General features: G+C 35.8%; 1 protein-coding gene across 2 annotated transcripts in view; it reads right to left on the bottom strand.

The window, feature by feature from the left end:
• Itpr2 (inositol 1,4,5-trisphosphate receptor type 2) overlaps positions 1-16,650 on the bottom strand; it is a 479,802-nt gene that overhangs the window by 231,909 nt on the left and 231,243 nt on the right. For both annotated transcript variants that reach the window (XM_077799170.1, XM_077799171.1), the window contains 2 exons: positions 6,830-6,958; positions 4,808-4,928 (listed from right to left, as the gene is read on the bottom strand). In XM_077799170.1, coding sequence (XP_077655296.1) covers positions 4,808-4,928; positions 6,830-6,958 — 250 coding nt within the window. The remainder of the gene's footprint in view (positions 1-4,807; positions 4,929-6,829; positions 6,959-16,650) is intronic.

Genomic DNA, 16,650 nt, shown 5'->3' with positions numbered 1-16,650 from the left:
AAATAGGACTTATGGGGCAACTGATATGGCATAGACTGCATACTCAGAGAAACTTGGATTTCAAACCCAAGTCAGCTTCTTAATTGGTCAAGTTATTTAACTTTATGAGCCTAAATTCCATTACCTGCAAAATACCCATCCCACAGATTATTGTCAGTCAACAAATACTTATTATCTACTTAACACCAGAAGCAAAGTCTCTGTTTTCATAGTCTACATTAATGGGTGAAGCAGACAATACAGAAGCAACAAACAAAAAAGAGTCTTTCAAATAGTGAAACATATTAGGAGGAAAATAAAATCATATAATATGATAAAGGTGAGAAGAAACTAAGACACTGTGGATTGTTCTGGGACACTTCACTGAGCACTTAGCTTCAGAGATGAGACCTGATTGACAAGAGGAAACAAGCAAGTTGCAACATGGGGAAGAGGATTCAAACAGCAGGAACAGCACATGCAAATGCCCTGAGGTAAGAAAAGCCTGGTTAGAAAAGGCCATCAAATATCTACTGTTTCAATTATAGTAAAAATAAAAGAAAGAAAAGGCCAGGCTGCATGGAGCAGAGATCAGGCAGGGGTTGGTGAAGAAAGGTAGGACTAGATGAAGTTCAGTCAAGGGTCCTTGATAAGCCCTGGTAAGGAACACAAATTTTCAAATGCAGCAAGAAGTTCTAGTAGGTGAGTGATAGGATCTGAATTACATTTCAAGATCATTTAACTGTTATGCAGAGGGAATGGATTGCAATACAATGGGGGAAGAAGTGGGGAATTCAGTAAGGAGACTCCTCTGTACTCCATATCTGATAATAGTGGATCTGAACAAGGGTGCCTAACAGAGAAAGAAAAGAGATATATTTTGGAAGTGGAACCAGTAGAAACTGTTCTCATGCTTAATGGAGGTGAACAAAAGGGAAGAATCAGAGCACTAATTGCAAAACAGTTATTTTTAAAAAATAGGGCTGAAATCCACTTCTTGCAGCTGCCACATATTGATTATGACCCTACCTGTAGGAACCTGTTGCAAGAATCTGGTGTTTGAGGATAATTACCATGTTCCCCCTCAGAATCCTCTTCTTTGTCTAAATATCTCAAATGTTTTCAATCACTGGTCAAATGATTTTTAAATCCCTTTCCTACAATGAATGTCCACGTCTGACTGCATTTCATTTTCGTCCTACGTCCTTCCATGAACGGTATCCTCCAGCAACCAAAAAGCATGGGGTCTCCCTGTCACAAGGCAGAACTTGACTTTCACCCTCATCCTAGATCATAGCTTTCTATGAATGTCTCTTTGACAGCTGCTTCCTTGTTTCTTGCTCCTTAAAATCTAATCAGGGAGAAAAGATTTGTACTTATGATGACATAAGCTGGAATAAAATGAAAAGCACACACACAAAAAAAGGTGTAAATGATCAAATGAGAGAAAGTCCATTTAATGGATATGGGGGTCAGCAATGGCTTTTATGGAAGACTTCAAACCAAAAAAAAAAAAAATTGAGAAATGGAAAAGATGCTGAGAGGTGTCCATGGTGGAAATGGAAGAAAGAGAAAGTTGGAAGAAACTTACAACGGGAGAAAGCTGCAGCATGAGGAATGGACGGCACAGAGACTTCAGTTTGCTGTCACATAGGGCATTATGGAGACCAGTGCACAAGGAGAACATAAGGAAAAGGTTGGCTTATGACGCAGAGGCCACACAGGGTCCATCATGGAGTCAACTGAAGGACGCTGAAGGACGCTGCTGAAGTGGGGGACTCTGTTCAGGGGATTTCAGTTCAGGATGATTATTCTGGTAGCAGATTTTGAAAGTGAGGAAAGAAGGGGAAAACGATGGTTCAGAAAGAAAGTAATCGGGGCTAAACAAAGCCTCCATAGAACAAATGGAAGAGGAGGGATGAATGCAGAGGAAGAACAGAATTTCCAGAGCTCAGCAACTGTGCTGATGGACAGGAACAACAGGGAAGAGGCAGAAAGCATGTCTCCTCGCAAGATAAGACAGGTTTTCACATGAAACACCAGTCATCAAATCCATCTTGATCAACAGATTTATATATCATCATCTTTTATATTTCTTATCCTACCTGCTTTTATAGCATACAGAAAGGAACTAAGTATTTTTTTATGTTAAATCCTAAGATTGTGGTCAGAATAGAAAATGAATCTTATAACTTAGAAATAAACCATATATTTGGATTAATATAGTCTCAGTGACTATTTAAGCCCCCCAAACCCTGCTATCCTGCTATACAAGAACTGATCTGACCACAGTACACCACCACTAAGCCTGGAATCCAGGCAACAAGCACAGCATATTGCAGTAAAGTTCCTGTCTCTGTATTCCTAAGTGAACAGCATGCTCTCTAGGCCCTATGTGAGCTGACCAGCATTCCTTGAATGTATCTGATAAACAGTGAGGGGAGAGGAGGAGAAGAGAAAGAGGAAGACAGGAAAAGAAAAAAGGAAGATAAGAAAACAGGGAGATAAGGCCTTAAAATGGAAAAGAAAGAGGGCTAGGGTTGTATGCAGCTCAGTGGTACAGCGCTTGCCTTGCATGCATAAGGCCCTGGGTTCGATCCTCAGCACCACATAAAAATAAATAAATAAAAATAAAGATATTGTGTCCATCTACAACTAAAAAAAATATATTTTTTAAGAAGTGGAAAGAAATACTAGTTGCAGATAAGGTAACATATTCCTATGCAAAAATCAACACCATCGTATATTATCTTTTGAGTGGTTAATATGTGTCCTAACAGAGTTGGTCCAGATGAAAATCCCTTCTATTTTATTATAACTTGAAAAGTAATATATGATTAGGAACTCAGAAATTATGTAAAAGTGTGAACAAGAGAACCACATTTCCCTATCACTCCACCACTTAGAGGTAACCTGTGTTAATATTTTACTCATATGACCCTATAGACACTTTGTACATCTTTTTAATAAGAAAAATTAGGTAGTTTTGTTGTCCTTTTTTTATTTTTGATATAATACAATTGGGGCCTCCTCTTCCTTCTTTTCCCTTCTTTTTCTGAACCACTCAGTTATAAAAAATTTAGGAGGTACAGAGCAGGAAAAAAAAAAAAGTCTGAAGGAGATATGGTGGCCCAGAGCCCTGGAGCCCAAAAAGAAGTAGTAGAAGGTCTGCAAGGATGGTGTCCACGCTGGGGAACGACCTGGCTCAGGGAGTTAAGGTGAAGAGGGTATGCATGTAAAGGCACGGGACAGGGCAGAGAACCAGAGACCCAGTAAGGTGAAGAAGACAACTCACATAGCAAGCGCATGGCCTGGACTGCAGGAGCCAAGATGGCGAGCAAGACACCTCCACAGGAGGGTGTCGGAGGCCAGGCCCAGGAGGACAGCTTCCCTGTGGGGTATCTGGGCCCATGTGGGCTCCGTGTGCAAAGGAGGGTTCCAAGTGTGGAACTACTGGAGTTATAAGCTTATTTCAAGAAAGCTGGCATCTTTATCAATTGAATTTTCCCATCTTTATCAATTGATTTTTCCAATCCAGAAATTGTATAGCTTTCCATTTATAAAAAAAATTATATCCCTCAATATGATAGTTTAATTTTATTCTCTTGTATTTCTAAGTTTACCCTTAACTATTTAATATTTTCATTGCTATTGTTAATTCACAATATTGTGGCTATTGTGAATATGTTTTATATTGTGTGTTTTTTGGTATACAGAAGACCCATTAAAGTATAATACTTATCTGTAATTAATTACCTTAGTGAATTGTATTACTAGTCTATTAGTTTTAGTAATTTTCAATGGATCTTCCTTGGTTAGAAATGCTTTTTAAATTATTCATGTTAAAATTGGTGCCATCCTTAAATTTTGTTAATATAAAATTGCTTAGTTCAGATTGCAAATGGGAGAAAGACTTTAAAATGATCATTAATTAAATCATTTATCACATATCTACTGCATGCATACAATAACCCTGGCCAAGTTACACAACCTAGATAATCCTGCTTCCTTAACTGTAAAATGTAAATAGTCAAAGAACCTACCTAAACTATCTATCTAAATGAGAGACGGCATGTAAGTTACTTAGCTTTGCACATGGCAAGTGCTCAGGAAATGTTAACAGTCGTAGCGACAAAGACAATGAAACCCTACAAACTGCCCTCCCCAACACCCACAGAACCACCCGAGAATGAGCAAGCCCCTCTTTGTTTTCCTTTTTTTCATTTCAGCCACGTCTATAGTTCTCCTCCCTCCTGCCCTCCACCCTTCATTAACCAGCCTACACACACACACACACACACACACACACACGCACACTCACACAGGGATCTGTAAGAAACTCTTCTTCTAATGTTATGATCCCCTTGCCTCCCACTTCATTTGTAATTTCTGAATCTTTCAACATCTAATAGGCTCTCAAGAAATACTTATGGATTACAATCAAAATTAGAACACTGAAAAACACTCAGAACATCCTACTGCTGTATCAAAGTCTTAGTAAGTCAGTTTATTAATAGACAAGACCCACTCTACAATGAAATGTGAGACAACAACTAAAACCATGACTTTAAAATTTTATTGAGTTATACTTTAAGTGTCAAATACAATACTATTACATTTAAATTTAGAAATAAAAGTATATTCCCCCTCTCAAAAAGCCTGTGATGTTCAGAATCATTTTCTGATCATTGCTCTTCGACTTTACAGAAATCATACCTGTTTTCTTACTGAGTTGTAAATTGGAAACATGCTTCTATTGCCTACTAGCCAAAAGTCTAGTTTTGTCAAGAGGTGTATAACTAAGTCAAACTGCACACCGTGAACTTACCCACTTCTGCCAAAGTCCTGATACAGGATTCCACTGAGGCTTTCTGTGCAGGGTTTGGCCAGGTGCAATTGTAAATTCTGAAGGCAGACTGCAGCAGCTGAATAAAAACTGGCTGGTGTGTCTGAAAACAAAAAGAAACAAGGCAAGTTGTACTAATAAGCCACTAACATGCCTCATGTGGGATCTACGCATTATCAGCAAGGTTCATCAAAATAAAATGCAAAACATTTTTTTAACTTTTAGTGTTATTTAATATATATCTCATTCAGCCTACATTATTCTATACCCACTTCATGATCCACACTGTGCCAGACACTATAGAAAATCAATCATTTGCATTTTAACTATATTCTTAATCAGAAAATATGCCACTTCTTAAGCCAATGACATGAACCTAAGCAGTTTTTATAAATCCTTTTTTTATTCCCAAGTACAAATACAAAAGTGTTTTGGGTTTGGTTTGGTGGGGTTTCATATGATGGGCAAATAGAGAGGAAGACCGCTTTGAACTTCCATGGGGCTGAGGTCATGGCTCAGTGGTAGAGTGCTTGCCTGGCACACATAAGGCACTAGGTTTGATCGTCCACACCACACAAATTTAAATAAATAAAATAAAGGTACTGTGTCCATCTACAACTAAAAAATAAATAAATAAAACAATTTCTTATATTTCTATAAAATTGTTTAAAATTTTTCCCTAAAGAAATATAATTGAAATGATGTTTTTATAAGAGTAATATATAGTCACTGAAGAGTATTTGGGAACCATGGGAATAAAAATAGTCAATAATTTTTCAATGTGGAGACGATCAGTAACAATATTTTAAAGATAGAGTCATACTTATATTTGGAGGGGGAGTGGTTCCAGGGCTCTTCACAGATAACACAAATCCACAGATATTCAAGGCTTTTATATGAAATTGTGTAATATTTGCATACAACCTCTGTACATCCCCCATATACTTTAAATATCTCTATATTACTTCTAATACCTAATATAATATATAGGCTATCTCAATGGTTGTTGCACTGTATTGTTTAGGAAATAATGACAAATAAAGTATGCATTTGTTTGGTCAAAATGCAATTTTTTAAAAGATATTTTTGATCCAAGGTTGGTTGAATCCTCAGATGTGAAACTAGCAGCTACAGAGAGAGTCAGTAGTATTTACTTCCTGAGTTTCTCTATGTGTATATGCATATGTATTCTTCTCACAAACTATAGTATAGAATGATATTATAACGCAAATTTTGTGACCTAATATTACTTCATAAACATTTTCCTTATCGATCAACTTTCCCTTTAAAACATGACTTTTAATTGCTACATAATAAGATACTCTACAGATGCACCACAATCTATTTAGCTATTCCCTTGGTGGACATTTAAGGTTTATATCAATTTTTGAATATTTTAAATACCTGGATGAAAATCTTAATGTATAAACCTACACTAATTCTTTTAGGATAAATGTCCAAAGTGAAACTATTGGATTAAAATGCCTATCCATTTAAAGAACTATGTCATCATTTCAACACTTGGCGTGTAGTCAACATATAGATGTGAAAGATGTCAGTCTGCTTATAGAGTAAGGAAAAATAACACAATTTCAAGATAGGGTCTCTTTATTTAAAATAAAGTTTGGTTCAGAAATAGGGATAATTTGAAAGAAGAATGCTTTTCAGAAAACAGCTGGGCACAGTGGCACTTCCCTATCATCCCAGCAGTTTGGGAGGATGAGGCAAGAGGATCACAAGTTCAAAGCCAATCTTAGCAACTTAGTGAGTCCCTGAGCAACTCAGCAAGACCCTGTATAGAAATAAAATATAAGAAAGGGCTGGAAATGAGGTTCAGTGTTCAAGTGCCCCTGGGTTCAATCCCAGTACAAAAAAAAAATAAGAAAGAAAGAAAAAAGAAAAGAAAAGAAATGTAGAGAACAACTTCTGAACCAGACTGTAGATTTTTCCTACTCCAAGAATACAAATTCCTTGTGACAATGCTTCTGCTCTTGGTTCAGTTACCTGGAGGCTGGTACTGTTGTCTGAGAAAGGAGAGCTGAAGAAGCCACTCACGATGCTCATGACTGACTCCGTGATGCACTTCTCCAGGAAGAAGTCTGCGTGCTTCCTGTCTGTAGTGCTGTTGCAGACCTGGAGAGAAGAGCAAAACAACTCAGTATGCTTCATCCCATCTTTGCATCATAACTCAATACAGGAATCTTCTAAAAAAAATTGTCCTGAAATAGCTCTCCATAATAATTTTTATCCTTTTTAAAGTTGCTTTGATTAGAAACATTTCTGCCCCCAATCCACTAAAATTGTATCATTTTCCAGTAGCTCCTCCTTCAAGTCTGACTCATCTCAGCCAGGGATCAGAATTCCTTCACAGAATCCAAGCTGCTTATTCTTGATTGGCTTCTCCATTCTCTTGCACACCAACCTGTCCCCTAGTCCCCAAGGTTGATTCTCCTGGAAAACACTTTTCCTCCCATTCAACATGAGGAAGCCAAAGAAGAAATAGTCTTAAGTATAAGAAAGTGGTAGATGTAATTAATGGTGGTGTGTGTCTGCATGCACTTTACCCAAACTGGACAGGGCAAACAAAGAAAATATCTGGAGGGGAGACCAGAAAGGTCAGAGGAGAAAAGTCAACACCCTTTCCAACAATTCTGACTTTCTCACCTATAGATGATCTGGGAAGCATGGAAAAGTACTTTTGTAAGCATTCTTCTCAGAGTAGGCTGAGCAAGAAGGCACAAAACTAGAGCTACAGACAGACCAAAAAGGACAGCCCTGGAGCTGGGGTTGTGGCTCAGTGGTAGAGCGCTTGCCTCACATGTGTAAGGCAGTGGGTTCAATTCTCAGCACCACATAAAAATAAATGAATAAAATAAAGGTCCATCAACAACTAAAATATATATATTTTTTAAAAAAGGCCAGCCCTGCTTCCTGCTCTGTTCTTTACATCTGATTAAATGAGGCACAAACTGGCCATTTTGCCAAACTATAAATTTCAAAGTGTGTCAGGGTGGACAAATTACAAATGCTAAGATGCATGATTTAAAAAAAAAACACATAAAAAGCACACAGGAAACATGGAGATAAAGAGGAGAAGGAGGAGAACAGAGGGTGTGAGAAGAGACTGAAAAACAGAGAGGGAAATAAAATTTAAATGTTGACAAATTGTAGTGGGTAAATATGGTGGCCATATGTTCCAGATGTTGTTCTTAGGCAATCCAAATTTTTATGTGATTTTTGTCTTTTCAATAAGGTGCTTAAGTAAAAGAATAAGTAAATGTAATTTCATTTGATATTGCTTTAAAACTCTTCATACAAATTCATAAAAGAGAAAAATTCCTTTCTCAAACCATGTGTTCCAGTGTTTTCAGTTTAGAAAACAGAAGTGCTAAAGCTAGCAATTGCTGAGTGGGGGAGAAGAGAGAGGACAAGTTTGCATCTAAGCCCTTTTCCATCTCATTTTTTCCCCTCTATTAAATGGCACCCATCTGATGTTTTTAGAACTAAAAGGTTTTTAGTACAACTAACGTCATAGGGTTATAGTAGGAAACAGTACAATTAAAGGGAATAAATTACAAGTTATGTAATCCAGCTATTGTCCCAGTACATAACATAGTGTCTGGCACATACAAGATGTTCAATACAGTAGTCCCCTCTTATCCACAGAGATATATTCTAAGACCCCTGGTAGATGCTTGAAACCATGTACTATGGTTCATCTACCAAAACCCCATGTATACATATTTTTTCTTATACATGCATACTTACAAAAAAGTTTAAGTGGCAAATTAGGTGCACTAAGAGACTAACAACAACATAATAAAATGGACCAATTACAACAATATACTGGAATGAAAATTATGTGATTATGGTCTCTCTCTTCTCCCACAATCTTATTTTATTTTCACCTTTTCACTTAAATGCTTTCCAACTTCTCTTTGACATATCCTAATTGCCAGCATCACTATTCTTGTGTGTTGGGGTCAAGATTAAGTAAAATGAGCAACACTTGAACATAGGCACTGCAACACTGCTACAGTGGATCTAATAACCAAGGGATCTACTAAGTGACTAGCAGGTAGGTAGCATATATGCCATGGATAGGCTGGACAAAGAGATGATTCACATCCTGGGCCAGAGGGCATGGGATGACAGATGACATAGGACGTGTAAGATTTCATCAAGCTACTAAGAACAGCATGCAGTTTAAAACTTATGAATTGTTTGTTTCTGGAATTGCCCATTTAATACTTTCAAATTTCTGTCACCCTCAGATAACTGAAACTGCAGAAAGTGAAACTGTGTATAAGAGGGGACTTTTAAATGTTTGTGAAATGAATGAATCAATGAACTAATTTTTTAAAAAATAACTAACGACTCTTATTTTTTGTTTTGTTCATTAACTTTGAGCTAGGCTATCGTTGTGAGCCACTCTAACCTGGGATTAACATTTCATGTGGTCTCAGAACTGATATAAAATTGATTTTCCCAAAATGGATATGAATTAGGATTTAGTTCTGTTGCTAACTTTCTAGCACTGGCTTTTACATTGAACTTTTCTGATATGGAGGATAAAACTGTCTTAATGTTGAATTTGTAGCAGACCAATTCTGGCATAACCAGCAAGAATGACCTTCTTCATTCCTGATACAACATGCAATCATGTGGAACTCTCTGGAGTTATGAGAGTTATCACACTGCATTACTTGCAACTGGAAATTTGCCAAAGCACCACCCAGAAATTTCCCTTTCAGTCAATAGAGTAATAAAAGTTATCTATTTCTAGATAAAAGTCTTTATTCAAAATCCTGAATAGTAAAAACTCTTATGTTTACAAAATGGTGCAAAACCTATTCTCTTTTCAAGCTATTTTTTTTCTGCCTCATATGAATGGCATCCCATACTTTATTATCATTAATAGCCAAGAAATGTAGGAAGCTACTTTTCTTTTTTTAATTTATTTTTTAGTTGTTGTTCGACCTTTATTTTATTTATTTTATATGCGGTGCTGAGAATCAAAACCAGTGCCTCACACATGCCAGGCATGTGCACTACTCCTGAGTCATAGCCCCAAACCCAGGAAACTACTTTTCTTATTAAAATCTTTTAAGAAATTTTCAGGGGACATGAAGCTAATAAATAGTGTAATATTTCCTTGTCCTCTCTATTACTGATTTTTATTACCTCTTTACAACAAAGACCAGAAATGACTCAAATACAATTATATCACATTAAATTATCTTTTATGTGTTTTACATATGTTTTCTCAAGTTTCAATCACTTTCATGTATTAATGACATAACATTATTTCCTATAAAACATTTCTATGTACTGTCATTACCTAAAAACTTGTTTTAAAAGGCTATATTTATTCCATCATTTTAATGTATTATCATGCTTTAATCTATTTTTGGAATGGGCTGAGGTATACATTACCAACAATTACAAATCATTTTCTTAGTTATTTCCTTCTTGCTAGTCTTTTATGTGATTTCTTTTATTTTTTTATTTATTCATTTTTATTTATTTAGGCTATCACAAAGAATTATGCGAGATTACCAATTTTACTTTCAGATTTTTGGGTATATTTCACCCAAGAACAAGTCAAATGAGGGTGAGTAGACAGTTTTATACTACTTGTTGGGATGATCCTCTAAATAAATTTATGATGCTATCAACAATCATGGGTACATAGGATGTCCCTACATTACCATCACTAGCTCTAGCTTTCAGGTTCTGGTTGGGTTTCATTACTGCAGGGCACTGTCGGGAGATCACAGAGTGGAAGAGAAAGAGGTCAGGTACCTACCCACCTCTGCTCCCATGCCCACCTCCCTTTCCCTTCTGAGACTTCCATGTTCTGGGGACCCACCTCCGACTGGAGCCCATCTTGCATGTCTGCAAACTGCCCCCTGACAGGAATACTGTGCTGCCCACTGCCCCTTCAGGCCCCTAGGCAGTACCAGCTTTGTCTTGTTTCCAGTTCCTGGTTCCTTCAACCCTACCCACACCTCTCACAGTGTGCCATTTGTTTCCTACTGAACAGACTGCTACGCCTACATATTATAATAATTATTTTGTCAATTTAATGATACCTAAAAGTTATTTCATTTTGTATTTCATACATTGTTAACAAGGCTGGGTACTTTTATGTCATCATTTCATTTCTGTTTTCTGTCCTATACAAGCAACTCAAGCCCTGGAAACCACTTTCCAACAACCTGGATAATGACTGTACATTATATATCAGTTTAATAGACCTTTTATAAGCTCTTTTCAGATTGTGCACTCTGACTCTTAGAATATTTACATCCTTATGTTTCACTGTGTAAACTAATTTTTAACATTCAAGCCCTACTACTTATTTTGATCAGACCTATTTATTTAACATAAAGAACACAAAACCTCCCTTCTTCAAAAAAAATTATAGTCTATACATTTTTATTCTAGTTTTTAAACTCTTTATCTGCATTTTGCTGCTGTAGGTAACCTAACTTGCAGAAAAAGCTTATTTTTTCCCCATACTGAAACTCACCTGCCTTCCAAACATTTATTGAATAGTAATTTCTTGTCTCCTTCGTAGGTGGCTTCAGGTTGGTCTTACAATATGTCACTAATTACTTAAATCTCTCTCTAAATTTTATATACACCAGGGATTTTCGAAATATCTTAATCCAACTGCATAGAAATAAAAGATTCTCAGTTTGTAATGTGTTTTCCAGCTTGAAAAGAAAGTATCCACCATCATTACCTTTCCCAGGAAAACAAAATCCACCTTTTGAAATATTTGTCCTCTTTTATTTCCACATGAATTTTACTGTATATTTGTCGAAATTCATGACATATCATACAGCTTCTTGAATTTTTAAATTCAAGCTAAACATTGGATTAGGAATTCGAATATCTGATTAAACAAAATAAAGTCCGACGTCTACTAGAGACCTTATTTCAATCAAGAAAGGCACTCTGCAGACAAATTAATAAATACAGAACGTGTGAAGTGGTAAAAAAAAATCAAGAAAAGAAAAACAGACTATAGAGAAAATAGAGGCAAGTGGTATAGAGATTGTTTCAGGAGGGGTGATTATGTTGAGGATTACAATTTATTTACATTTCTTACATAACATCTCATTTTAATGAAGAACTGAAAGAGGAAGCAACCGTGGAGATTTCTGGGGCAAAAGCAATTAATAAACTGTCTCCACAATTAGAATTCACATGCTCGGATGCCAGGAACCGATCTGTCGTGCTTACCACTACACACACAGCACTTCTGCACTTAGTAGGTATTCTATTTGATGAAAAATTTTATCGAGTGAAATTTTCAGACACGACTCTGTCTGAATTTCTCCATTATCATATACGATGTCCCTCCTCTCTTCTACTCTAAAAGTAATTGGTACCCTCCAAAAGATGACAGGCTATGCTAAATAAATTACCAGATGCTAGAGCAGCATTGTCCAATATAACTGTGTCTACGATGCCCAATTTAGAAGCCCCTAGATGCACATGCTTACTGAATACTTAAATATGGCTGGTGCAATTGAGGAATTGACTTTAAATTGCAGTTAATTGATTCTGATTAAAATTTAACTTGAGATAACCACACATCGCAAGCGGCTCTTGTACAGTGCAAGAATGCACTAGAGCAGGTAGCACACCTTTGATCACTGAGAAAATAAATCCCAAGGATCATTTTATTATTCCTCAAGGAGAATAAAAATGTTCCTCTAAATATCTGAAGTAATATCTCATATTTATTTTAATTTACATTCCTTTGCTTGTGAGGCCAAAACTTTCCCAAGTGTTTGCTTTCTGTATCGCTTTTGTACAAGAATCACCTGTTCATTCACCAAATTGGTTCTCTTAGATTCTAAATTTATTTCAGAAAAAAATTCTTAATCACAGGAACACTGAAAACTAAAGAGAAATAAAAAGGAAAACAAAATTATCCTAAATCCTATAATTTATATAAAATCATTGCTGATATTGAAAAATTATTTTGTTATACTTTTCCTCTGCCACATATATTTTACATAACTGAGATTCTTCTGGAATCAGTTTTATATCCTCCTTTTTATCCAACACTTCATAAATTAGCATTTCTCACATTAAAAGCTCTCAAACAGTCTTGTTGACTCAACATCTATCATATAGATATGTCAGAATTTATTTAATCATTTTTCTATTGTTTCTATTATTTGCTGCTTTATAATAGCATAAAATTATGTTGAACTTTTCTGACTATAAATCCTTGATGGTGTTTTAAAATTATTTCCCAAGGGCAGATTCTTGGAAGTTAAATTTCATGATATATTTTAAATTACTTTATATAAATAAAATAATGTAAATATACCATTATTTATATCATATAACTTTTTGCAGAAAGACTGCATAAAATTATATTCTCATCTAATCAAAAGGATATATAAATGCGCATCGTGAACCATTACCAATATTATCTTTTAACTCTTGCAATTAGGATGGTTGGAAATTGGATCTTTTTTACCTTTGTATTTTTTTAAAATTATTAACAGTTGGACATTTTTCAGAGATCTATTAACTACTTATATTTACTCTTTCTATAAATCCTAAATGCCAAAAACAAATGAATCAAAAATGCTTGGTTTTTCCCATTGTTTTATTAGACTGTTAGTGCTTTCCTTAATAACATATGTAAGTTCTTTACTACACTTTTAAAAGTATATAGTAATTTTTTCCATTTTGATGGTTTTCTGAAATTTTTACTTGGAAAGTTTTTAAGTACCTAAGTATTAAATCTTCAAACAGTGAAATGTCTAGAATATTCCTTAGTGAATTTCATTCATTGTTTTTATGCTTAAAAAGAACTTTCTCATCCAAATATATTCATCTACATTTCCACTCATTTTTAGTTTCCATTTGTCCACCTGAAAATCCATTTTTCTTATTGTTACCATATTATGTAAGTTCATTTCACCTCAAATAGCCAGTGTCCTCAAAAATCATTTTGATTTAATTTAAATCAACAATTTTGTTGAGTGCCTGTTCCATGCCAAGAATGTTTTACATACTTAGAATCCCATCAGTGAACAGAATATACAAAAGTCACTACTTTAATGGAGTTTATATTATTAATTTAATTATCTAAGAACAGGCAATGGGTCAAATATGGCCATATCCACTCAATTATGTATTGTATGTGGCTTCTTACCCTGTAATAATTGCTATAATAGTTATAATGGTGACCTACAAAACTGAAATATTCATTATATGCTCTTTACAGATAAAGTTTGCTGATCCCTAGAAATAACCAATCCTTTCTCATTAGTGAGTAGTGTTTTATTATACATTAAGATCTTACATATATAAAGGGATGTTTCTGGCTATTTATTTCATTTGACTGACATGCCTAGTTAATTCTGTATTAAGACTATTCTTACTTTGTTTCTAAATCCACTTTGTAAGTCAACTTAACTTCAGGTGACATTATTAATTTATTCTATACATAGTTACTGAATATCTACTATTGTGAGGCATTGTTCTAGGTGAGGACTAAATGAAACAGACAAAATCCCTGTCTTTCATTTGTTTCTCCTGAAATAGAAACAAATATATAAAGAAATGTCAGATGGTGGTAAACTGTATTGAGAAAAATGGAGCAAGCGTAGGGAGGATAGTAGGTGTTTCAGAGAAGGGCTCTCTAAAAGGGTGGCTTATAAGGAGGGGCCTGCAAGAAGAGAAGGAAGAAGTCATGAGGATAACTGAGGGGTCGAGCATACAGGAAAAGGTGCTGAGATGGGAGTATGTTGGGAAAAGCAGCAAGGAGGACACTAGCTGGAACAGGAAGCTAGCTGGGGACAGGATAAGAGAACGTCAAAACCAGGGGATGGAGTGAGAGCAGAGTGAAGGTCAAATCATGCAGAAGTTTTGCTCTGGGTAAGACATAAAGTCTCCAAAGGAATCTGGAAGAGCAGTGACCTGAACCTCCTCCACTTCTTCCTCTTTCTCCCCTAGACAAGACAGGTGGTACTTTGGAACAGGTGATCATGATCCAAGTGTTCAAAAGTAGTCAAATTTGGGACATTTTAATACCAGTACTTGCAGAACTTGCTGAAGGGTTGAATTTAAGGTATAAGAAAAAAAATGGTTTATAGATGACATTAAGGTTTTTTCCTATAGCTAGAGTGAGAATGAAACTTCTATTTACTACAATGCTGAAGATTTAGAAAGGGATTGTTTTACAGCTGGGCATGGGAATGAATAAAGAGTTTGAGGTCAGATAGCCAAATGGATATGTCATGTAGACAGATATGTAAGATTGGACACCAGGGGAAAAGTCTAGGCTTCAATCAACCCAGTATTAAAGTTAAGAGAAGATATGAGATCGGCAAGAAGTGACTGTAGTCAGAGAATGGAACAAGTTCAAGGTGTGAACCTAGCACATCCCAATATTTGGAAGCTGGAAAGATGCAGAGGAAAGAGCCCTGAGACTGAGAAGCAGTTAGTGAGGTGGAAGGCAAAGAGGGGCCCAAGGGAAGAAGTATTTGAAGAAATAACAAATATTATTGCTCATAATAAATACTGCAAAGAATCTGAAGAGCAGAAAATATGATGCCAGACAGGGAACAATCAACCAATCATCAAGAACAGGTAAACACTCAGCAACTCAGTGAGACCCTGTCTCAGAACAAAAAATAGAAAATAAATTTTAAAATGGACTGGGGAATGTAGCTCATTGGTTGAGTGCCCCTGGGTTCAATCTCGGATACAAAAAAAAAAAAAAAAAGAAAAGAACAAGCAAATCAGCTCTTCAACCCAGGTGGACACCATTATTATAATTCAGCATGAAAGTTAAAGAGATGAATAGAATTACAATTGGAGGAAAGGTGCTACTCAAATAATAAAATCTATAGAATATACTTTTTCACTTCCCTGCAATGCTAGCTAATGAGACCATACTAAAAAGCGGGGGGGGGGGGGAGCTTTAAAATGAGGCTTATCAATAGTTCACTCAACTTAAGAAACAAAAGAAAATTAAATCTTTTTAATCCTATAAAATAAAAGAAATAGGAAAGTATGCCCCAAAGTACATATAAATCACATTTTTTTTCTCCTACCTTTTACCTAATTGGTAAGTTAAGTCAAGAGAGTATGGTATTACTCAAGTGATCTATCTGAAAATGAAATACTTAGATCTTTGTCTTGTTAAGTAATGACTGATGGGACAACGATATGACACTGTTAGGTGTGCCTCCTAAATTATTTCTTGGTCTAATTTCATTCTGCCAGTATATCACTTAGACTAGTCTTGGTATTATAGGATCTTGAAATTGATAGTGAAATTGGGAACATCTTCAAAAACATATACATAATCGGAGGCTGACATTGATCATAGTCCACCTTCCTCCTTGCGCTTTCTCATAAGGACTCAAGTCCCCTGACTTCACCACAACAATCAGTTATGAAGCTAAAGAAAAGCATTCCTGCCCTGCAAACACCAATTTTAGCTGCATTAGAGCGTAGATCAAAGTAGGCTGTCATTAAATGCTCTAAAAGACAGGGTAACAACTTTTCATGGGTCTAATAGCTTTTGTGACCTGCCTGAATCTGGTGTATTTACAGCCCCTGGATGCTGCCTCTGTCAGGAAATCAGAATGGAGTAAGTATGTGAAATAATTGGGCACCAGTTTATTAAAAATTAGCTCTGAAGAAATATTTTCTTATATGGGTTTTAAGATGATAAAAGACAAGGAGATACAAACAAGAGAATGAAAGATCCTAATAGAGGTGACTCTTTGGAGGGCGGTAGTCCACAGCAAACAAAAGAGGAAAAAACCAAAAAG

The sequence above is a fragment of the Urocitellus parryii genome, chromosome 5 (genome assembly GCF_045843805.1).
Source record: "Urocitellus parryii isolate mUroPar1 chromosome 5, mUroPar1.hap1, whole genome shotgun sequence".
Taxonomy (NCBI): domain Eukaryota; kingdom Metazoa; phylum Chordata; class Mammalia; order Rodentia; family Sciuridae; genus Urocitellus; species Urocitellus parryii.
Note: the sequence above shows the minus strand (reverse complement) of the source record. Positions and strands in the feature narration are given on the sequence as shown.